The sequence below is a fragment of the Oxyura jamaicensis genome, chromosome 26, assembly GCF_011077185.1.
Source record: "Oxyura jamaicensis isolate SHBP4307 breed ruddy duck chromosome 26, BPBGC_Ojam_1.0, whole genome shotgun sequence".
In the NCBI taxonomy this organism is placed as follows: Eukaryota; Metazoa; Chordata; class Aves; order Anseriformes; family Anatidae; genus Oxyura; species Oxyura jamaicensis.
The window spans coordinates 486,980-509,315 of NC_048918.1; the positions used below are offsets into that span (position 1 = coordinate 486,980).

General features: G+C 58.4%; 1 protein-coding gene across 3 annotated transcripts in view; it reads right to left on the reverse strand.

Moving 5' to 3' along the window:
- Positions 1-492: 492 nt before the first annotated feature.
- Positions 493-22,336, reverse strand: part of AHCYL1 (adenosylhomocysteinase like 1) — a 33,306-nt gene continuing 11,462 nt past the window's right edge. Inside the window, exons 1-18 of one of the 3 annotated variants that reach the window (XM_035346846.1) lie at positions 22,137-22,142; positions 18,759-18,763; positions 10,399-10,510; positions 9,558-9,701; positions 8,722-8,822; positions 8,358-8,460; positions 8,018-8,112; positions 7,076-7,182; positions 6,879-6,995; positions 6,622-6,685; positions 5,131-5,219; positions 4,481-4,551; positions 3,935-4,029; positions 3,760-3,858; positions 3,131-3,199; positions 1,833-1,911; positions 1,279-1,399; positions 493-1,155 (exon numbers count right to left, since the gene is read on the reverse strand). In XM_035346846.1, the coding sequence (XP_035202737.1) occupies positions 1,149-1,155; positions 1,279-1,399; positions 1,833-1,911; positions 3,131-3,199; positions 3,760-3,858; positions 3,935-4,029; positions 4,481-4,551; positions 5,131-5,219; positions 6,622-6,685; positions 6,879-6,995; positions 7,076-7,182; positions 8,018-8,112; positions 8,358-8,460; positions 8,722-8,822; positions 9,558-9,701; positions 10,399-10,489 (1,452 nt within the window). In that variant the 5' untranslated portion in view covers positions 10,490-10,510; positions 18,759-18,763; positions 22,137-22,142 and the 3' untranslated portion in view covers positions 493-1,148. Of the gene's footprint in view, positions 1,156-1,278; positions 1,400-1,832; positions 1,912-3,130; positions 3,200-3,759; positions 3,859-3,934; positions 4,030-4,480; positions 4,552-5,130; positions 5,220-6,621; positions 6,686-6,878; positions 6,996-7,075; positions 7,183-8,017; positions 8,113-8,357; positions 8,461-8,721; positions 8,823-9,557; positions 9,702-10,398; positions 10,511-18,758; positions 18,764-20,815; positions 21,065-22,136; positions 22,143-22,336 lie in introns of those variants that run through there. The other 2 variants (XM_035346847.1, XM_035346845.1) reach the window with 2 other exon arrangements.

The following is a 22,336-nucleotide window of genomic DNA, read 5'->3' on the forward strand; positions in this document are numbered from 1 at the left end:
GGTTGCAAGGACTTTTCCCTGTCTTGGGGCTAGCTGCAAGAGATGGAAAAGAGAAATATTTGTCACCAGCAAGGATGAGGAAGGAAAGAAGGAGGCAATGAGAGCAGCTGAAACACTGTGAGACGGCAGGGGAGGCAGCTGAGAAAGCCCAGCTCGAGGGATGGGGCAGCAAAGGGGGACCCAGGGCTTTGTGCAGGGGCCCAGGGTGCAGACAGCCCAGGCTGGGACGGGGGGGGGGGGTTCATCTGTGCATCCATCTCGAAACAAAAGTGAAATGCCCCCCAGAAAAACCCAGACACCCTTAAAAACCACCCATACTTCTTGCTGGGAGATGGAGCCGCGCTGATGCAGCAAGTGCCCAAACTCTGCAGCCAGACGCATCCCCAGTGCTTCTCCCCTCTTTAAAACATCTTTTTAAGAATCAAAAAGGAGAAAGAGGAAAAAAAAAAAAAAAAAAAAAAAAAAAAAAAAAAAACACTAGGAGAGATGAGGATAACGCTGGGTGAGTGACCCCGTCCAAATTCAGATTAGCACCCTGGAACAGTGAGCTCCCCGTACCCAGCCAGCCAAACCCAGGCCAGTGGCCACCTCTGCACAGGGACCCTGGCCGGGTGGGGACAGTCACCTATTCACGAGGTGGCCAGCAGGCGCCACTCTGCTCCCAGGCAGAGCTAGGAGCACAGATCTAGCAGCTAAAACTGGGCTCTTTAAGGCAATTTAGAAGTTGCAGATAATCCACACAAAGAAAGAAAATGTAAGTTAAGGTAGAACAGCATCTCCATATCTGCCGATATCCTGGACGAGACTAACATGGGCTGGAAAGGTCAAAAAAACACCACTGCAGGAATTAATTGCCCTTCGCACACCAGGAAAGGGAACCAGGGCTGGGAGCCACCAGCGGCTTCAGCCACATCAAAGCAGGAAGCAAATCCCAGGTTGTCTGCCAAGATCAGACAGAGATGTGATCACATAAAAGGGTGAAACTCAGGAGGAAAAAAAATAGGTGACCTTAAAATCACACTGATAAATGTAAAAACAGGTTTCTTTGTCGGTTTTTTTTTAAAAAAAAAGGCCAAAATAAAATGATTTTTAAAAATAATCTCTCTAATGTTGCCTTGTGTGGTCTGGTCCTTCATAGGTATGGTCCATCAGTATCTAGAAGAGAAGGGAGGTGACAGTGAGGCCATGAGCACCCGGGGACACAGCTCTCATCTGCAAAGGGCTCCCAGAGCTCCCAGTGGAAGGCGATGTCCCCAGCAGCACCCAGCCAGCACTGACCTGTAGTAGTTGGGCTTGAAAGGCCCGTTTTTGTTGAGTCCCAGGTATTTTGCCTGATCATCCGTCAGTTCCGTCAGGTGGGCATCAAACGAAGGCAGGTGCAAGCTGGCAACGTACTCATCTGGGAGGCAGGAGAGGGAAGCGGATTCATCACACCGCAGCAGGGCAGGGGAGTACACGCAGAGCCTAGCTAGGCTGTCCTTGCCCTTTAGTACCGCAAATTCACCATGAGGCAACCCAGAGGCAGAGCTGAGCCCGAGCCCCGGTGCCGAGCAGGGCAGGACCTGCACCAAAAGGCACAGGAAAGCCTCCGAGCAGGAAGCCTGCAGGATGAGGGACACCTGGCACACCACAGAACATTACAGAAAATAAAGAGAACAAGGTGCGGGTGTTTCAAGGCTGCTGATTGCTGCCGCTTCCCTGAACTCCTCCGATGGAAGATTTGTCCCACCCAGATCTGAATTTCTCCTCACACCCAAAACCGCTGCCCCCCATCAGTCAGGGGACACGTCAGCACATAAAGCAGCTCTGGACGCAGCAGTTTCTTCACTCACCCATCTTCTTCGGCAGCAGGTACACGTCCTGCTTGTAGCGGCCCTCGGGAGCATTGTAAAGCTCGATCAGAGCCAGAGCCTGCAGAGATCACAGGGGACAGATCGGGGACAGTCAGGGACAGCCCCAGCCAGGCAGCACTGAACACCTGCAACCAGCATAAAGCTCCCAGCAGTGGAGATACGGGTTTGGAAGCCTGACGGGGGGGTGACCATTCCCCAAATGCCCTGAAGGAGGTCCTTCTACCAAGGGTGCCTCCCTGCCCAGGGTCCTGCCACCACCAGGGGAGGACCAGAGAGGTCAGAGGTGAGATGCCACCCAGCCTGCTTGCAGCACGGGGCTTAATGCCCCAGGGAAAACCAGAACAGAAGGATGAAGGGAAGGGGAGCAGCTGTAACTCCCTTAAACCGTACGGCTGCCGCCTCGCATGGAAATAAAGGGATTGCTCATTTTAAGCTGGCGGCATTGCTCCACAAACCACAGCCTCTCCTTTGGCAGAAACAAAACCGCGTCTTCCTGAGGGCCGGTTCATGCAGCTGAGAACGAGGTCCGACACACAGCCCCTGTCCCCACCACTTTACACAGACAAGCGTGAGGAAAAGAAGATCCCCCACAATTAGCACGATCCCCTTGATCACAGCGCTGATCTTTGCCCAGTGTCGGTCCCCCCCCCGTGTCTGCAGCCCCGCGATTTCCCCCCCCACTTGCAGACTAACGGCTGCGCTGGCCTTGGCTGCCCGCGGCACCACGCTGCTCACGCGGCCAGCACGGAGCACAGATCACCGAGCAGAGCCAAGTTCTATCATCGTTTTCTTTGGAAAGGTGGAGTCAGGGCAAACAGTGCAGGACACGAGCCGTGTCCGCCCAGCTGAGACGGTGATGATGCTCAAGAGCATTCTAACCACCGACTCCCAGACCTCCAAAACTCACTCCAGTTACGTGTTTTTGTTGTTGTCATATAGGGAGCAGAAGTCCAAAGACAAAACAAAGCCCTGCTTAGAAGTAAGCTTAAACCTGTGCTCAGGGAGCTCTCCAGTTGCTTATGGCACAAATGGAACTTTGCCAGAACAAAGCCTGACTCACGTACAAGTTACCTCCCAGCTGTAACCAAAGCAGTCAGCTCGCGCCATCGTCAACCACGTTCCAGCCAAGAGGTGGTGGCTGCCACATCTGTGGCGCCAGCGCGATCCCAAGCGCTGCAGGTTCCCAGCTTCTTCCAGACCGCCCCCACCCCGAGGCTCCTACAAGACCCTCAGGGCACCCGCCACTGCTTGCACCCCCAGCCCCACAGCGTACAGACCTGAGTGGTGGCCGTGATGGAGAGGACAAAGGTGGGAACTGTGGAGCAGCTCAGGTTGAGAAGACGGCCCTAGGAGACAGAAGGGTGCCGAGAGCTGAACTTGCCTCCAAGGCAAACTGAATCAGCTGAGATAGGACTCACCTCTACCCCCTCCCTGGGCCAGGGGACAACCACAGGACAATGATTCAAGGGCCACGCACATGGCCAGGCTGTTCAGACTCTTAGTTTCCACCCTACCCCTCAGCTTTGGTGCAGGGAGATTTTGCAGTCCCTAAAAACAGGGAGCCCCTCCTAGTGCCAGGAGAGCTTGAGTGGCAAGAGGAGACACCCAGGGAGTTTGCTGCATGGGAAACCCTGTCAAAGCCAGATGCAGACGGTGCTTGGCAGACAGAAATGGCTCCTGGCTCAAAAGAATGAACCAGATACTCTATGGCTGCATGCGGTACACAGTACCTCCCTTGCCTCAAGGAAAACAAAAATCAGTTAACCCCGTCCTGTGCTCTGAACCTCCTCCTAGGTTCCAAGGATCCCAGCACCTTTCCATCCTGTTAAATCTGTTTCTAACTCCGACCCGCAGTGATTTCCAGGCCGATGCCCAAAGCAAAGTCACGGCACAGCGCTCAGCACACCTCGGCCAGCAGCACCACCCGCTTCCCGTCCGGCCAGATGACGTGGTCCACTTGTGAGCGGACGCGCTCCCAGGTCAGCTCGGGGGTCCGGAGGCTGGTCTGCAGGGGCAGGAGGAAGAGGCTGGAGTCACCGTGGGAAGACCACAGGGCAGACGCAGCCAGTAGGCACACTCACCACATCGATTTCCGTGTTGGAGTGGCCCATGTTGCACACAATGCAGCTGTTTTTCATCCGATCCAGGTGTTCTCTGGTCACAACATTCTTGTTTCCTGTAGCAGGGCACAGACGGACCCAAGGCAATGGCAATACGAACCCTCAAATTTCTCCTTCCCTGCACTTGGGTCTGAGAAGCCCAGCTTGGGACAACATCAAGGGAACCCCAGCCAGGACGAGCACCCTCCTGGCTGGCCGCAGAAAAACACATGCTGAATGCTGGTCTTTGGTCCCATGAATTCTCCAGGTACTGGAGTGCCCCAAATATCTTTGAACTCTGATGTTCCTCATCCCAGGGGCTGGGGAAGACCACGACCAGCAGCAAACTGGGGGTTAAGAGGAAAAGCTCTCCCCACAGAGTAGCTATTGCTGGTGTAGAATCAGCAACACGTGGCAACAAACTGTCCTCCACCCCCAACAGCCCCAGAGCCCTTGAGACCCCTGCTGGGAACGACTGCTCCTTCTCCGCCTGCTTCAAGGCTCACCCAGGACCTTCTCCATCCCTACCTGTGCAGGTGATGACGACGTCGACCTGACGGATTACTTCACTCAGCTTCACCACACGAAACCCATCCATGCTGGCAAAAAAGAGAGATAAATGAACCACATAAGGAGGAGAAGCCTGGTCCCTCTCTGCCTTAGGCCAGGAGGGGTCTCAGTGCTATCACACACGGAATTGTAGGGGTTGGAAGGGACCTCAAGAGATCATCGGGTCCAACCCCCTGCCAAAGCAGGTTCCCTGCAGCAGGTTGCCCGGGTAGGTGCCCAGACATTGCTAGAGCAGCTCTGAATCACTCACAACAGCAGCCAGGCTACCTTCCCACACCCCCAGAGATGCCAGATGGAAGGGCTGTGCCAAGGATCTGGCATCAAACCTGCTCTCACAAATGCTGTAAGAGCTGCAGGATGTATGAAACACTGTCAGCCCCCCAGGAACCCTTAAGCAGTCTTCCCAAGCCAGCTAGGCAGGTGCCTAGCAGCTCATGTCCCACCACTGAACCAGTCCTGAAACTGCCCCAGTACTTCCCCATCACACCCCAAAAAGACTCTCTGGGATCAGCCACAGATTCTCCTGGCCCTGTTTAGCCTCTGTCAGAGCTTAAAGGAGGCCAGAGAGCAGAGGAAGAGATGCTCACAAGCAGCATTTAACATCTCACCAGGCTTGGAGAGCACAGATGGGGTCAATCTCCGTGACGTAGACGATCGCTCCCAGGGCTTTCAGAGCAGCACAGCATCCCTTGCCGACCTGCAGAGGCAAAGCACCAGCGTGAAACCAAATGCAGGACACACCGAGCGCTGAAATCCCTTCCCCAAAACAGCCCGAGCACATCCCAGGCTGGGCAACACCACAGCTGCCCACCTGCCTGACGCCAGGAGCAGCTCAGCAAGGCAGAAGCCCCGCTTGCTGGGTACCATGTGCCCAGCTCCCTGTTGGTGGCCACCTGCCCCCCAGCACAGCCACCAGCAGCTTCCAAAAGCACCACGCTCCCAGGAGCACAGCATGGATTAGCGTGTACGCCCCACAGCTGCCCCTAACCCAAAGGGCCTCTTTGACATTCAGAGCTGTTCTGCACTGATGGGGGGGACAAACCCTCCTTCCCATGCTTCCCACATCAGCACGTGGGAGAGCAGAGCTCCTCTAACAGCATCTCCAACTCTAGCCCTCTCTCTCCACTACAGAATTACGCAGGACATCCCAGCAAAGCCCTGTTCTCCATGCCACTTACCCACGCGAGCACCTGGCTGGTGTCCACATGCCCATGCTCAGCCCTGGTTTGGGGCCAGCTCAGTGCTGCTGGGTAAGGAACGTCTCCAGAGACACCCTCACTTACCACCCAGCTCCAACCTCAGTTACTGAAAATAGCCAGAAAGGACAAACTGGGACTCCAATCCACATCCAAAGGGAAAGCCACTGAGGGTGGAGGGGCTCCCCTGATGTGCAGAAATCTAGTAAAACTCAGGACAGGCCCCAGAGATGACAGCTCCCAGCACAACACACGGCTAGAGAAGCACGCAGCACCCGAGAGGGCCTGGGCAAGCGCCAGCACAACCTCTTGGTCAAGCAGAGCTGGGTTCCACTGCTGTCTAAATAAATTAGTAAGCATGTTCCTGCCGGGAAGAGCAGTTGCAGCTACTGCCAGGCCTTTCGCAGCGCAGGAAGATAAACACCCACACAGACAACGCACAGATGGAGGGAAGGTGTCAGCTCCTGGCTCCGTGCTCTTCCAGGGCAGACTCATTTACAAGTTTGCGGTATGATTCCCCCCGCCAGAACATTATCGACCAGCAAGATGCAGCCTGCCCCTCCACCTCCTCTGTCACAGGCAGAGCGACAGCCAGGCTGGATGCTGAACGTGGTCCAGGGACAGCAGATGGGTGCACCCGTGGGCAGTTCTAAGTCAGGCCAGCGTTCCCAGCAGCCGTCGTATTTACAGCCCAGCTAATCTACAGGCAAGCTGGGAAATCTGATGCTTGTTCTCCAGCCTCCCAGTAGGCTCTAGCAAGATTTCCCCCGTAATGGCTCACCCGATCTGATCGCCTATATCAAGCAAAGGTGAGTGAGTGGCCTTTGAGCAGGGAAGGAGCAGGAGACAGCTTGGGGGAAGGATGGCTGGGCAAGAGGCTGACTCACAGCTTATGAAACTCACCTCCCCATAGCCACAAACCACCACTTGCTTTCCTCCAAACATCACATCTGTGGTCCTCTTCAGGCTGGGGGACAGAGAGAGACCTGTGTTGGGATTAGTCAGGCGCACACCACTGACAGCAAGGGGCCCCAAAACCAGATCCTGCAAACACACAGCGAGGGCGAAGCAGCAAAGAGCACAATCTCCACTCGAGAGCAACCAGAGCCAAATCCACCGTTAGGAGTTGAAGTGGGGATGGGGAGAAGAGATGGACTCACCCATCCAGGATGGATTCCCGGCAGCAATACAGGTTGTCAAATTTCTGTTTGGTGACGGAGTCATTCACGTTCATGGCTGGGACACAGAGCTTCCCGGCCTTGGAGAGCTGGTACAGCCTGGAAGAGCAGAGCCAGGTCAGAGCAGAGAGCAGCAACTGGATAAGGGATCTTCAGGTCAGCCTTCCCAAACCTCCTACCTGTGCACACCAGTCACACTCTCCTCCACAATCCCTCGAATCTTCTTGAATATGTTGGGGTACTTCTTATAAACCCAATGGGTCAGGTCCCCACCATCATCCAGAATCTACGGAACAGGCAAGTAAGAGCACGGGGCCGTCAGTCTGTCCACCAGAACAGCACTCGCAGGGGACAGGATGGGGACAGAGATGGAAAGCATCTCCAGGCACTGATGGAAGGCTATTTGGGCAGAAGACTGGGGACCAGGACTACCGGGTTCTCCGAGATGCCAGTGATTCAGAGTCTCCTCTGGAAGGGAGGATTTCTTACCCACTGTGTGGAGCTGATGAACCCTAGCAGGGTTTTCTGCCCCTGCTATTGTTCTGCAGCCTGGAAACACGACCACAGACAGCACTAACTAAACAGTCTGAGATTAGAAGGAAGACAGAACATTCATGCTCCAAAAGCAAACAGCCGAGAGGAAAGGCTACAGGAGCTGTCACAGCCCTGTGCCACATGCTCTCGCATGACCCCAAGCCAAGGCAGCGAGGGGCATCACTGGCTCTCAGCAAGGGAAAGCTCTCCCTCAAAGACCCCTGCAGATGGGATCTGTGTCAAGACAGCAGCAGCTGGGGCAGCTCCCATGGGGCTGCCCCTTGGGGGAAAGGGGTCCTGTGATTCCTCAACTCACTGGCAGCTGTGGCAGGACATGCTCCCTGCCATCGGGCTACACAACTGTGGGCACTGCCTCCACAGCTCCCGTGACCCTCACGGTGGCCCCCAGCCCAGCTCCAGCTGCCGTTCTGCAGGGCGCCCGCTTTAGCAGGGCCTCGAAGGCCTTTGCAACACCAGCAGGTGCCCAGGCAGCCCCAGCACGCTCCTAGGAACAGCCCCAGGAAGGGAAGGGTGAGGAGCCCCCAGTGACCGCTCCACAGAGGAAGGGCTGGAAGAAGGCTCATTACCATGTTGGCCTGCCAGCCTTCTACGTTAACACAGCGGTCAATGCACCACCAGAAGTCATCCTCTGACTCCCCTTTCCAGGCAAACACAGCAACACCTAGAAGGAGAAAGAGGAGTATCCTTGGCACCCGCTGAGTTTGGCAGAGCTCTCTTCTGCTTGGCCAGCTTGGGAAAGCCACAGACAGGAGGGCCACGCAGGGATGAAATCCCAGCCCACACCAAGAGCAGACCTGCTTATCCCTCCCTAAGAGATATTTGGTCCAACCCTTTCCTAGAACACGGCTACAGAGCCAGGAGAGGGACTGGAAGGGGCTCCGCTCACCCAGGCTCAGCTCTACCCACCTGCTTCTGCCAAGGCGGCCGCCACCTCGTTCTGGGTGGAATAGATGTTACAGGCAGACCAGCGGCACTGCGCTCCCAGCGCACACAGCGTCTCGATCAGCACCTGTGAGACAGCGGGGTGAGCCACAGCACCAGCACAGCCCGAGCACAGCCTCGTGCTACGGGCAGCCAGGAACTGACCAAGGACCGGCTTCAGCAAACATCGCCCTGGGAAAATGCAGGCAGCCGAACCTCTCTGAGGAGTGACCAGAAAGGTGAAGGTGCCTCCACCAATTCCCCAAGGCTAGGAGACTTCAGAAACTTTCCTCTCCAGGGAAAAGCTGGCCTCTCCCACCCCAGAAGCCCCAGACAAGCAGCCACTCACCGCGGTCTGTGCTGTAATGTGTGTACAGCCTACAATTTTAGCTCCAGCCAAAGGCTTCTCCCCTTGAGCTCGCTTCCTGAGTGAAATCAGAGCAGACATGTCTGCAAAAGGAAGAGGGGTTTTAATGACGGCTTCCTCTGGAGGAACTCCCCATCCCTGGTCTGGCTGCTCTGTCCAAACTGCCATCAAGACATGAGCATCGCCCGTCATTTGACGGAGCCGTTCAGGACACAGCATCCTCCCAGCCACATACAGAGGGTGCAGGGGAGGCACTGCCCATGGCAGGTAACCAACGTGCCCCAGCCTTGCAGCAGAACGACACCGAGGAGAAGCACATAAAGAAGACATAAATGGTGCTGCCACATCTCAAAAGAGCCGCTCTAAATGTGCCTGTATTGTCTTCCCCTTCTCTGGCTTTGTAGCATGTGTCTAAAAGGAGCCTGAAAGCAAAGTTACCCAATCAGCCCTGCTGGAAATGGTAACTCGGCTTCCCGCAAGCCCCAAGGGAGGGGGTTGGGGCAGTCGGTTTTAGTGTTTCCAAAGGCGTTGCAAGATCCTTGCCCATTGAGGTTTCCCATCCAAAGCCACCAGGACATTAAACCCTACAAGAGCCCTTGCTGTCGTTAGAAGATGGATGCAACACACTGTTAATGCTTGCTACGGTGTCTAGCTCTTCTCCACATCATCTGCTGATTTGGGGGGAGGAGACAGTGCAGTCAAGCTGTCCAAGGCCATAATGAGGATTTTGGCAATCACCTCGGCTCAGTTCCTGCCCCCGGTGGGCACAGGACCTGGCCACAAGCCCCACAGACCCCTCGCACACCACACTCCCTTACCCTGCTCGGCGATCTCGATCTCCCGGCGTCCAAACTCTGCCTGCTTGATGTTCTTCACACAGAAATTGCTGCTGCCTTTGGAGTTGGTTTGCTGCTTCTCACGGGGGGACACCTCATCGTCAGAGCTGTCTGTGTAGGAGGCAGCTAAAGCCAACAGAGGAGCGCATGTCACCCCGGGTCCTGGCCGTCTGGGGACCTCCGTCCATCCCACCCTTTGGGCCGGTTCCTGTTCCGTTTGGCTCCCCGGCTTTCATGCGCACACGTGCTCATGGCTCAAACTACAAACTTCACAAGGAGAGCCAATGCCCCCAAGGGATTTTGCAGTCTCATTCTCTAAAACAACCCAGAGCTAAGTGATGCACTGAAGTGTAACTATGAGAGTGAATAAGGCTGGCTTACCAAAACAAACCTCTCAAAGGCAGGTGAGTTAAATCCCAACCTTGTGCAATATGGATGAAGTCTAATAGCCAGAGAAGAGGCAATCAAATGGTATAACCCCTTCCCCAACATCTTCTGGAGCTCACTAAGAGACTTCCTCACGCTGCGTGTACCCAGTCTCACTGTACTGAGATCTGCCCAGAGCACAGGGCACTGCCAGGGGGACAGCTCTGCACCAGGCTGGATTTCTACAAAACTCAGTGCTCAGCACGTGGGGGGAAAAAAAAATTGCCAGAGAAAGACCAAGAGAAAAGGAAAGAAAAAAAAAAAAAAAAAAAAAAAAAAAAAACAATGTCTGAACTTCAGAAAGCCTGAGAATCATCCCCTCCACGTCTGAGTACCACCGAGCAGCACGGAGCATCCCGGCACCTGGTACGAGCAGCACGAGGAGCCCAGAACCTACCGGAGCTGTAGCTGTCTGTGGAAGACTGCGAGATGGAACGGGACAGGGACCGGCGGCCAGTCTTGGTCGGGAACTTGGTGAACTCCTGCATGTCATCTGCAAACTGGATTTGCTGAGGCGTGCAAAGGAAGAGAAGTGCAAGTCAGCAGGCGCTCCTCACGGCGTGCCATCACCCAGGCCGTATGGGCCCAGGGCTGCCTTCAGTGCACCCCGACTGCTCGAGACACAGAGGTGAGCAGTACCAAATGGATCAAGGAGCAAATCCGTGGCTATGAACAGATGCCCAGAATTGAACCTCCTCAGCCCAGTCATCTGCCACCAGAAGGCTAAAGCCAATTTGACACCTAACACCTGAGGTTAATGAAAAAAAACAAAAAGCACCCGGCAGGCCTGGAAACATCCCCTGCAGCCCTGCTCTGGCTCACAACGCTCCTCCAGGAACGGTCTGACTGCCCACACAACACAAGTACCGTGCAACCCTCCGGACGTGTGCTGGGCAGGCAGAGGTCCCCACGCAGCTCAGAGGAGCCCAGGCTCCAGCAGCCCCTGCCCCAGCCAGATCCACCCGATCCTGCCCAAAAGAGCAGCAGCAGCAAGAAAGCTGGGGTGGTCCCAGCAGAAACGTAGATCCCTGGTGCTTCTGGGCTCCTACCCAGGCGCAGGGCATCGCGCAGGTTAAAGACACGGCACGGCCTTCCAAAAGCAACACTGAGAGCAGGGGGAAAACTCAACGAGAGAACATTTCAACAAAAAGCAGTTGACATTGCACTGACTTTCAATCTCCTCTGTGTTACGGCTGTTTCCATTGTAAAAGAAGCCCTAAATCAGCCACCCTTCCCTCCCAGCTCTGCCAGAGGCAGCTCGAGGCTCCAGCACCTACAGCTGGAGAAAAGCAGGGGAAAAACAGCCCCAAACTGCTCTGCTGCTGCTGACGCGCCGTGCGATCAGGCAGCAACAGCCCTATTGCTGCTTCTGCAAGAGAGACAGCGGAGATTAAAGGGAATTAGGAATAGAGCCTGACGCCCCCTCCCCGGCACGCTGCCAGGCAGGAGACCCCCACCCTGCTGACCAAGCTCCCCAGTGCGGTCTCTTCCCTCTGATCGTGTTGCTGCAGGATTTCTTTTTGCCACTTCACAGGGATGAAACATCACCCCAGGGAGTGGGATTCACAAAGCATCCCCACAGACCCAGGAGACCTCGAGAAGAGTCCTGAAGAGACCGAGATGATGGAAAGAGACAAGCCACAGTGGCCTCGAGGAGGGGTTTTCCATGTCACAATAACCCCAAAAGCTCCCCAAAAGCTTTGATGCGGCAAACAGTCTTCATGGGGAGAAGAATGAAGCCATTTAGTTGAGACCATCTGTCCCAGAAAGGAAGAATCTGCAGAGCCTGAGACGGGGCGGCTGCTGCGCCGTTACGGCTGTTTGGGCTGTAAAATGGAGACAGCTTCTGGAGCAAGCCAGCTGAGGAGCCAGAAGCAGCACTGGGCTTCTGCTCAGGAGGGGAAGCAGGGACGCGAAGCCCACTGCACAGTCCAAGCTGGCAGGAGGACACGCGGGTGAAGGACGCAAACCCAGCGTCTCCTCCAGGGACAGCCTGAAGGCACCCTTTCCGCAGGCCAAGTCCGTCAGCGCTCCCAGGCAAGCATCCCAGGCATTTCTGAGGGTGCTGCTGCTAAAAGGTTCTCAGGCAGCTCCTCTGCACTGGGTACGTAACAGCCTGGCATCTGCTGCCCAGACCAGCCTTCCCGGCAGGCGCCGTGTGATTCAGACACAAACTGCATGGATTTGCATTAGTGGAAGGAAAAAGAACGCTAAATGGAACTTGCAGGCTTGGTTTTGCAATCCTTTTAGGCTGTTCAGCGCAGAGGGAGGAACCTGAGGGCATCCTAACTGCAGGATGCCAGGAGATAAGAGGAACGGAACACTTCCCGCAAGCGGCCTCGGGCAGGTAGCAGCAGTGTCCTCGGGGCTGGAGCTGGTGGGCAGGTCCCCGACCAAGGAATGGCATTGCTGGGCTCTGTCCAACGCCTGTCGCTTGGGTCAGTCTTCCACTGGAGAGCCGGAGAAAGGCCCGCGTCAGCTCTGCATCAGCAAATTGCTGGTGGGCATTTCCAGGGGGAAAACAGAGCAGCAACATCAGCACAGCAAGATTTCCACCCTGTCCTTCCCAACTCTTCCTCTGGCAGCCCGTCAAACCAGAGGGTGTAAACGCCCCATAAAACAGCTGCTGGCATCAGAACAGCTTAAAGTGTCAGCTGAGGAATTTTCTCCATCTCAGAGAAACATTTCCAGGAAAGGTGGGAACCTCAGAGGTAAAGGAAAAAAACCAGCTGATAACCCAGGCTCACATCTGTCCCTGCTTACGGTGCCCAGGACTTCGGAGCCCCAGGCCGGCACAGCATCTGCATGGCCTGGACGGCTTCTTGGGGGAAAGCTCATTTGGGCCACGGCGGGAAGGAGGGTGGGGATGGACGTGGAAGTGCTGTGCCCGCGCCGCCACGGCAGGCGAGATCTACCTGGCACCGCGTGCCGCCGTCCCCTTCAGACTCCGGTCGCTCCTCAGGGACTGGCCGCGGGCGCTGAGCCAGCTCCAGGGCACAGCCCCGCTTTAGGGGAAGCGCGCGGTTCTGGATCCAGGGTCAGAATCCAGGGAGGAATAAAAATCACTGCGAAGGAAACCAAGCGCTGAATTAACCACAGTAATCCCCGCCGTGGCTTTACCAGGGCTCATCTCAACTCTGCAGCTTAACAAAATCTGCCCTGTCTAAAATTATCACCAAACCTCGCAAGCAGCCCCCAGCTCTAAGGCACAATTTGCACATCAGACCCCCTCCAAGCACAGCAAATTAGCGCAGCCTCGGACACCCGCCGCGAGGCAGACGGGGGGGGGGACAGCGGGCGCTGCGGTCAGGTGAAGCGCGTTACCTTCCACGTGCCAGACTCTCTAGCTGCATTACAGCAAAGGAGAAAATCTCCTAATCCCGTGGCTGTCGCAGGAGTTTGAACAAACGGCTGGGGGCTGCGGAGGCAGCTGCACAGCGCCGGGCTGGCAGGGGCAGGAGGGGAGCAGGAGCGAGGGGCTTGGCGCCGGCTGCAGGGGGCACGCGGCCCAGCCTCCGTCCTGCTGGAAGCGGCTTTTCCAGGCGGGTGGAGCACAATGGCTGAGAGCAAGGAAAATATTTTTCGGCCCAGCAATTCACGACCAAGGAGACAAAACAACATTGCTCTGATTTCTCTGCACAGGATGCCCCAGAGCAGAGCCTGTGTGCTTTCCAGGGCAGGTCAGCATCGCCTCCCCGCTCAGGCTGGGCAGCAGGAGATGGGAACGGGGTCCCGGTGGGCACCAAGCCCTGCGCCAAGCTCCTCGCTGGGTACAGAGGGGTTTTGGGGAGAAGCCCTGTAGGATCCGACACCAGTTGGCCAAATTTCCGCCCAGCAGTGCTGATTGCTGCCAGCTCTCAGTCCCCCCACCCCGAGGCTGAAGTACTTTTCTCCCCCTGCGAAACCTGGCACATCCGTACCCGCTCGCACGCCGACCGACGACTCCCTGCAGTGGCCGCTTGTTTGCGGGGGCAGGGACCCCTCCGGCTTGGCGGGGCAGGTGGGGAGGCAGCACCCCCCTCAGCGGTGCAGGACTGCACCCCAAGGGAGGCCCGGAGAGGTGCCAGGCACCCCGAGGCAAACTCCAGCCACCTCGCCTGGCTGCACTGCCCAGTGCTTCCCGAAACCGCTGCAAAGCCAAAAGTCAGCTCCAACGAGCGGCCTGTCCCCGTGTCCTCAGGGCATCAGCCAGCTCCAGGCCAGCCCCGGGCCAGGCGCTGACCCGGTTCTCCCAGGCACAGGCTCCCCAGGGAACAGACACGTGCCAGGCTCCCACCATACCCCAGGGAAGGAAGCCACCGGCGTTACCCCTTTTTTCCCCTCCCCTTAGGGACGAGGTGAGCGATGGCGCAGCCACACTGGGACAGGAAGGTGCCCAACTGCCACTTCTGCCCTGCAGTAGCACAATGGGGACAAGAACAGGCTCTGAGCTCCAACAAGATGAGAAAGAAGCAGCAAACCACCCAAAACCACTCAGGCTCAGCTGCTGCTAGGGCACACAGCCTTCATCAGCAGCTTTTTGAGTTCTGCAGGCTTGGAGATGGGAAGCTTCAAACACCCAGGCTACTGCCGAGGCTTCGTTGTCTGCAGAGTCCATTCCCCCTGCACGGTTTCCCCCAGGGAAGCAGCGACTGTTTTCGCATGCAGAGCCGAGTCCTACCATGCTGGTGAGCCTGGACATTTCTAAACAGCAATTGTTTAAATTCACTTATTTTCAGAAGCAAGTCATCCCGTTCAGTCAATGCAGCAGGAAGGAAGGGAAAAAGCACCCCAGGGGCTGAGGTCTCTTCAGCCACACAGCAGCCAACAGGGAGAGGAGGAAAAAAAAACAAAACAGCATGAGGCTTTTCTTCTTTTCTAGGTCAATAAGAAGAGCAGAGCAGCAGGTTTGCCTGGGCCACCTCCCCAGAGAGGGGACAGCACTCTTCTGGGCTCCGCTCCTGCAACCACGGGGTCTGGAGAGGACCAAAACGTCCTAATGGGGAGCAAAGAGCCCTCCCCGGAGCGACCCGCAGCCTCCTGCCACAATCGCTGGCAGCGGCCCCGAGCAGGCAGCGCTGCCGCTGTCCTCAGACCCACTCTGCCCTACTTGCTGGGTTAGCCCAGCCCCCTTCCCGCGGCCTCCCGAAGGATGGCAGCGTCTAGACAAGGGGCATGGACCCACCGTGGGCTGGCCGCAGCCCCCAGCACGCAGGGACATGGATCCTGCTCAGGACCCGACGGGACACGTGTGGTTTTGGGGTAGAAAGCATTAAGGCAGCTACGGGTGTTTTCAGGCTCCTGCCCCGTGAGGGTTACGCAGCCCCCGAGGGCATTTCTAGTCTGCAGCATCCTGCAAGGACTGAAGGAAAGAGGAAGAAGCAGGCGCTCAGGTGGGGACATCAGGGCCAGCGAGCCACAGCAAGCAGCTCCCACCTCAACCTCTCACCATCCCTTGCCCCAAACCTCCAGCAAGTGGAACCTTTCAGAAGGGCTCCACGATGCATACCAGCAGCCCATTTCACCTCCTCCCAGCTCTGGCCCAGCGAGCCAGCGCAAGGCTAGCAAGCAAGGGACAGCACGAGTCCGCAGGAGGCTGTGGCCGAGCTCACGGCAGGACCAGACCACCAGCTCGAATCAGTTCAGCAGCAAGAGGCACCCAGCCAGAGCAGGAGGCAGGGCAGACCCAGGCGGGGGGGTGTTAGCAATGCCCAGGGCTTCAGCCATCACCGCCTGCTGCCCACACAGCCCGCCAGGGACACCGGAGGGAACAGCCCCGCATCAACGCCGGCGTCTTCCCAACCTCCCCACACCTGGCAGAGCACCAAGGCAGAGCAGGCAGGGGCACGGCACGGGCTGCAGGCATCGTGTGCACGAGCAGGACCTGCTCCGGCTCCAGGCACGGCCTCCACAACCGGAGGACTTCACCCTCAGCTCCTCGGGGACGCGGCAGCTCCCCAGCCCAAACCTTAGAGGACACCTCAAAGCGCTTCAGCGCGCTGACACAACGAGCTGCCGGGCAGATTCAACACCCAGGGGCGCCGCTCGACTTTGCAGACCCAAGAGGGATCGTCGCCACGCTCAGTGCCACCCCAATCTGTGCCTTTGGCTCCCGGAGGGCTCCTGGGGCAGGTTTTTCTACCGGCAAGGCAGAGCCAACTCCCTGAGCAGGGACCGCAGCCAGACCTCTGGAAACCTTCACACCGTTCCCGACAAGGAAATAAAGGGCACTGAGGTCCTGGCGAGGAAGCCAGCCAAGCCCTAAAACCAGCCTCCATCCTCCACTGGCAGGCGGGGGCTGGCTGGGCAAAGCACTGGGGAAAGAAAAAAAAAAAAAGTTTCCATGAGTACAAGAGGAAAATTAAGAACTTTCACACGAGACCCAGTGCTCGGTAGGAAAGAAACACCAGGAACAAAATGGGCCCATTCCAAAGGTTAACAGGCTGGAAACTGCCGCAAGATTTCAGCCATCACGGGAATCACTGTGACTGCTGGTTAAGGGAAAAACAAACAGAGCACGGGATTAAATAAAGTAAATGTGATTTTAAGTGTCCGACTGTTAAAGAGTAACTGGGAGTAATTGCTGCCTTATAAACGCCTTGAGGCCAAAGGTGCGCTCCCTGCCGCAGGAGCCGAGAGCCCTCCCGGCAGATAAGGCTGGGCCTTGGACTCCAGGAATCGAGGCAAAGGATCGAGGCGGGAGCGCAGAGGGATCTGTCCTGCGGAGCAGGAGCTGCACAGGTCCGATACCCGCAGTCTTCAAGGGCGGTGAACGCCCACGGTGTTTCAGAGGTTAACCCCAGGAAAGCAGCACCAGCGTGGGGCTGTGGCTACCGGGCAGGCAAGCATCGCCTCCTGCAGCGCAGAAAGCAACCTGCTCTGCTTGCTGGGTCAGCTCGTTAGCTCACACATCCCCCCAGCAGGGGACGGCAAGGCCTGGAAACGGAAAGCACAGCCTGGGAGAAGTCTTCAGCGGGCTTCTCGCCCAGAGCTGGCTGCGATGGGTGTAAAGACATCAGCCTTACCGCCTGGCAGTGCATCTGCAGCAACGCCCCCGCTGCGCACCCGTGGCCAACCGCCGGTGCAGGCAGTTCGTAGTGCCATTAACCAGAGTCACCGTGCTGGGTGTCGGGCAGGCAGGTGGAGGGCCAACAGCCCCACGCGGGCGGCTGGCCGCTTTAGAGCTCTAGGGAAAAACGCCTGGCAGGATGGCACAAAACAGCGGCGGCCCATCCGCAGCACATCCCGGGGAGCCGGGAAATACAGCCATGCAGATGGAAACGTACGAACGAGCTCTGCCATGTCCTCGTGTCTCCTTGGAGACAGCTCCAAGCCAGATGTTCTCACTCCAGAAGTTGCCCAGGTTGCACACAAGCCTCTCCCCGTGGTGCAAAGCTGTGTAATATTCGGGGCTCCCTGCAGGGAGGTGAAGGAGAAGAGAGAACACAGCAGGCACAGGTTGAACCTCGCACCGCAGGCCATCAGGAAGGCGGGAACCCAAACTCGAAGTCTCCATGAGGCAAAGCCCCGAGGAGCCTCCTTTCCACGCCACCTGCCTTCCCTCTCCCTGCAGAGGCTGGAAGGAGCCGTTCCCTGCGCCCGCACCCTGCTCGTAAAGCAGCAGCCACCCAAAGCCCGGCCGAGCAGCACCCGCGGGCCCTGCCAGCAGGCTCCAGGAGCAGCCAAGGAGCAGCCAAGGAGCAGCCACGGGCTGGGGAGCCTCCCCCGGATTACAACGCGCCCTGTTTGACTTGCGGGAACATCGCGTCCTCGGCCACCAAAGTTCTTTGGCTGTCACCAGCCTGAAGTAAACAGATTCTGCAGCAGCAATAAGCTCGTTACCAAGGCCACCGTATTGATCCCCGAGCGCAATTAAAATTCACAGCTCAAGCAGCCCAACGTGACGGGGCAACCAGGGCGGCCTCCCCGAGGCACGAACGGCTCCAGCGTCCTGACGGGGGGCTCCCTGCCGCCACGGTCCTCAGCCACCTCGCTCTGCGGGGCTCCCCCGAGCCCCCCTGGTGGAACCAACCCGCCACCCCTGCTCCTCGGGCAGGGGAGGCCACGTGCTGCTGCAGCACTGGCACGAGGTCCTCTGCGTCCCGCGCTCCGTGGGAGCGGCAGGGGCTCGGCGCCAGCCGCCTCCAACATCACCGCGAGCGGCCGGGTGGCCGCGGGTCGGAGCTCCCAGATAAGCAGCCCCAGTGCAGGGGCTGAGCAGGAAGCGCAGCAAAGCCCTCTGCAAACAGCAGCGCTGCCCGCAGGAAACTCCTGATGATAAAGGGCCCGGCCAGATAGGAGCCAATCTCTTTGACTAAGCACTGCTCAAACACCTGGGACAAGGAACCTGCTGGCTCCTGAGAGGAACAACGTGGGCAGGGTCCTCAGCTCACAGCCCTGCGCTGAGCCGGCTGCTGTTCTGCAGGGGGCACCTCCAGGCTGCCCTCAAGGAGCTGCTTTCCAGGGCAAGACCCCAGGCCCAGCAGGGAGCACGAGAGCAGGCTCCGGCATCTGCGCGGGCTGGGCAGCGAAAATGGACGGGGTCCCAAAGAAAGTACCGGCGTAGGCAACTGCGCGCCTGGGGAGAGGCCAGAGGCAAACAGCACCCTCCTGCCGCCAGCAGGCCTCCCGGGGTGCAGAGGGAAGGGAAGGAGGCTCCCAGCGGGGCCAGGAGACCCAGTGCCATTCAGGCACGCGGCCCCGATGCCCGCACATTCGCCGCCCGCACCGCCAGGGGACAGGAGCTGCTTCTGGGTGTTGCTGGGGAGGGACACGCACCTCCTCTTCCACCTCCAGCAGCGCGGAACCAACCCACCTCACGCGTCGCAGGAGGAGGAGAACAGACGAGCCAAACTTGTCTGTTTTGAGACGCTTCAGGTGCTTCACCCTGACACAACGCTTTGAAGATGGTTTGTGTCAGCCCAGAAAGCCTCCTCTCTTCCTGCTCTTCAGTTCAGCATTAATTAATTAAGCACTTCCTGACCCTGCAGAAGCGCTGGGTCACAAGCAGAGGCCTCCCCGACATACATCACTGAGACTCTCCCAAAAGTCAGAGCGATGAAAAGGACCCAAAGAGCAACTTCTACCAGAAATAATTAAAGATCCTGTCATTTAATAAAGCACCACCAGCGACCTGCCTGCTCCCAGCCCCAAGCCACCGCCAAGTAAATCATCTCAGCTCCTGACACCCACAGGGCTTGCACTCGCCAGGGGTCCAGCCAGGTCAGCCCCAAGCCCCCTAACCCAGCAGCGCGTCTGCTGTTCCCCCACACCCTGAGAAAGGCCAGACCCACCGCGCTGGTCTCTGCGGAGCAGCAGCCCTCCTGCAGCCCCCCAGCCTGGGCATCTCAGAGTGGGAAGGAAAATCCGCTGGGAGAAGGTGGTGAGAAACCAGAAGAGCAGATGGTTTGGGCAAGGAAGCCAACGTCTGGTTACACAGCCAGCAAAGGAGGTGGTGGCCAGAGCCGTGGACGAGCTCACAGAGGCAGACAAGGATTTATAAGGGATAAAATTAAAGAGGAAAAACGAGTGACTCCAGGAGCTGTGCCAGTACACACACAGGCAGCCCTGTCGCCCCAGCACACCGAGGGGGAAGGTGAATTTGTTAGCACCCGGCCCCAGCAGGACAGCAGGGAACAGAGACAAGTCAGGACCGAGAGAAACGGGGCAGAAAACCCCGGGAAGGGGCTGCAGAGAAAGTGGACTGCAGCAAGGTCAGACGGAGCTCAACAGCGGGACAGCAGCTCCGCAGGCGACCTCAAAAAGCCACAGCAGAGAGGATGCTCGGGGGATGGCGGCCAGCCCTGCCAGGGCACTGCAGGCACTCACAGCTCCGTCCCCGGCTCCCACCGCCTGCCACCCCCACGCGGCTCCGGCTCAGCACCACTGCAAAGCTGCAGCGCTGTGCGTTGGCATCCCCTGCCGCGCAGCCTCCACAGGGCTCCTCCGGTGCCGGCATCCGCAGGGACGCCGCACCGAGCCCCCGGCTCCTGGGGTGTAGGGCTGCTCTCACCTCCCCGAGGGCAAGTCCGAGGCCGCGGCCCATTTCATGCTCCAGCTGCATGAATAAGCAGCTCTGTCTGCAGAGAGGGACAGCGGCTGCCCGCCCGCACCCGGCTGTGAAGGAGCGGGCTGTCCTCGGGCTGTACTCGCACGGGAGGGAGGCACGCAAAGGGCGCGCAGCCTGTGCGGGCAGCCGAGCCCAGGCGACAAGGACACGGCACGGATCAGGTGAAGAGGCAGACAGGGACAGGGCTCACAGAGCCATCCCCTGCTCTGCCACCAGTCCCCAAGGACAGCGCCGCACCCCCCAGGCTCAAGGGCACCCGCAGCGCAGCACGGCAGAGGCTCCGCCGAGCAGCTGATGCAGACTGGGAAAGAAAACTGCTGCCAAGGGCACCTGCAGGTCCCCAGGGCGGATGCCCCGGCACGCACGGAGCTCTGGCAGAGCACACCCTACCCTTCGGCTCTCCTTTATCCCCATGCCCGTTTTCACTTAACCTGGGCAAGACACAAGCCTCGGCGTCCCCAACCTCCCCCTGCAACACCAAGGCGCACGCTGGAGAAAGTACAAGGCTCAGCATCACTCACCTCTGCCTTTAAACCCCTCCCCACCAAGGAACCGCCTCGCTCTGACCGAAGCTGGTGTTATTTTGCTGACAGACCAATTTCCCAGAAACAGTAGAGAAAAAGGAGTTTCAGTGGAGCCAGGCAACGCCAGATCTTGGAGGAAAACCAGCCGCATTTCTGCATGAGGCTACAGCTCTGTACACCTCTACTGCTGCGGCTCCGGCTTAAATCCAGAGTTGATCATATTTAATCTTTTAATCTCTTACCTCCTGCTGCTTTACTTTTTCACCTTAAACAAGTCAATGACAAGAGGGGAAAAAATACGTCAGTGATCCCCTGGTGTGCTGCGCTGCTCAGGCTCGCGCCGGTGCCCGGGGCAGCGTTACCAAAGGCAAGGGAGACACAAACTGCTCAGCATCCACGGGGCCGACGCGGCTCCAGCTGCGCCCGAGATCCTCCCCTCAGTCCTAGAGGGGCCTCAAGCTGGGGACGGCAACGTGGGCAGGCTCACACCAGCCCTCCCGCTGCACGCTGGCACTGCCCAAACTCCAGCACAAGCCAAGGCCCCTCTTTGAAAACCCCTTCAGCAGCAGGTCACGCAGAGGAGACCGAGCCTGTGCTTGGCTTGGCCACAGTCCCACCCTCCCCACCTCCAAGCAGCCGGTGCCAGCCGCAGCCCCAAGCCCAAGGAGCCCAAAAACCTGGAGGCCACGCAGGACATCCCCCACCTTGGCGCAGGTAAATCATCTCAGCCCTCTTCTTCGCAGGCCGCACTGAGAACTGCCACGAGCAGCTTTGACTTGCATTAAAACTGGAAGGCATCTCCATGGTTTAATTGGGATCCTGCTCTGAAGGCACCTGAAAACGCCTTGAGCTGGAGGCAGTCGGTGCCTTATCTCAGGAGGGCAATTCTCCCGTCCGTCCTTTTATCGTCCTGCCAACGCCTCCACCATTACCGAGCTCTATTCGCAGGAACTAGCCAGGCAAGGAGAACAGTGGCCCGAAGCATTCTGTTCCTTGACCTCAGCTGCATCACACGCTCCCCAAGATCTCGCTGGCTGCTGATGTTATCAGCCCCCACTGCCTCGTGCTGCTCAGGGCATTTTGTATCAGCACCCAGCTGGGAGAGGCCGCAGCAGCCGCACAGTCGGACAGCTGCAAGGAGCCTGTGTGTACAGCAGGAAATTCGGGAAATAAAAATACCCCGCAGCCCGTGGAACGAGCAAACCTTGCCTCTCAGGACGCTGGGATGGTCCCCCCCAGGCACACGGGGCGTTTCTTTTTCCTACGTGTATTTCGGCCCTGCAGGATGCTTCAGGAGTCACAGCTCGCTCTTCCTCCCAGCCCAGCTGCCCACAGCCGCGCGCTGGTAACTTCCCAGCCTCGTGGAAGTCAACAGCAAAGGAAAAAACAACCCTGAGCTTCAGCTGCGCCGGGCCGCCCCTGCGGGAGGCAGATCCCAGCTCCACGTTGCTCCTCTCCTTCCTCCGGGCTCCGCGCACGGCCCGGATAAAGGGAGCCGGGCACCGGCACAGCCCCCGGCCCCAGCCCGGCAGCAGCCCCGCCGCGGGGCCGTCCCCCGGGGACCGGGCGCCTTCGGGCACCCTGCGCCCGCTCCGCTTCCAGCCGCAGCCCCACGGGGACCTCGGGCCCCGGCTGCGCGGAGCCGTGCGGCGCCGAGCACCTCGCGGCCGGCACCGGGCCCCCGGCGGCACGGCCCCGAGCCTCCCCCACGCAGCCGCCGGTGCCGGGAGCGGGCCCCCGGAGCCTGCGGCCGGCCCCCCCCC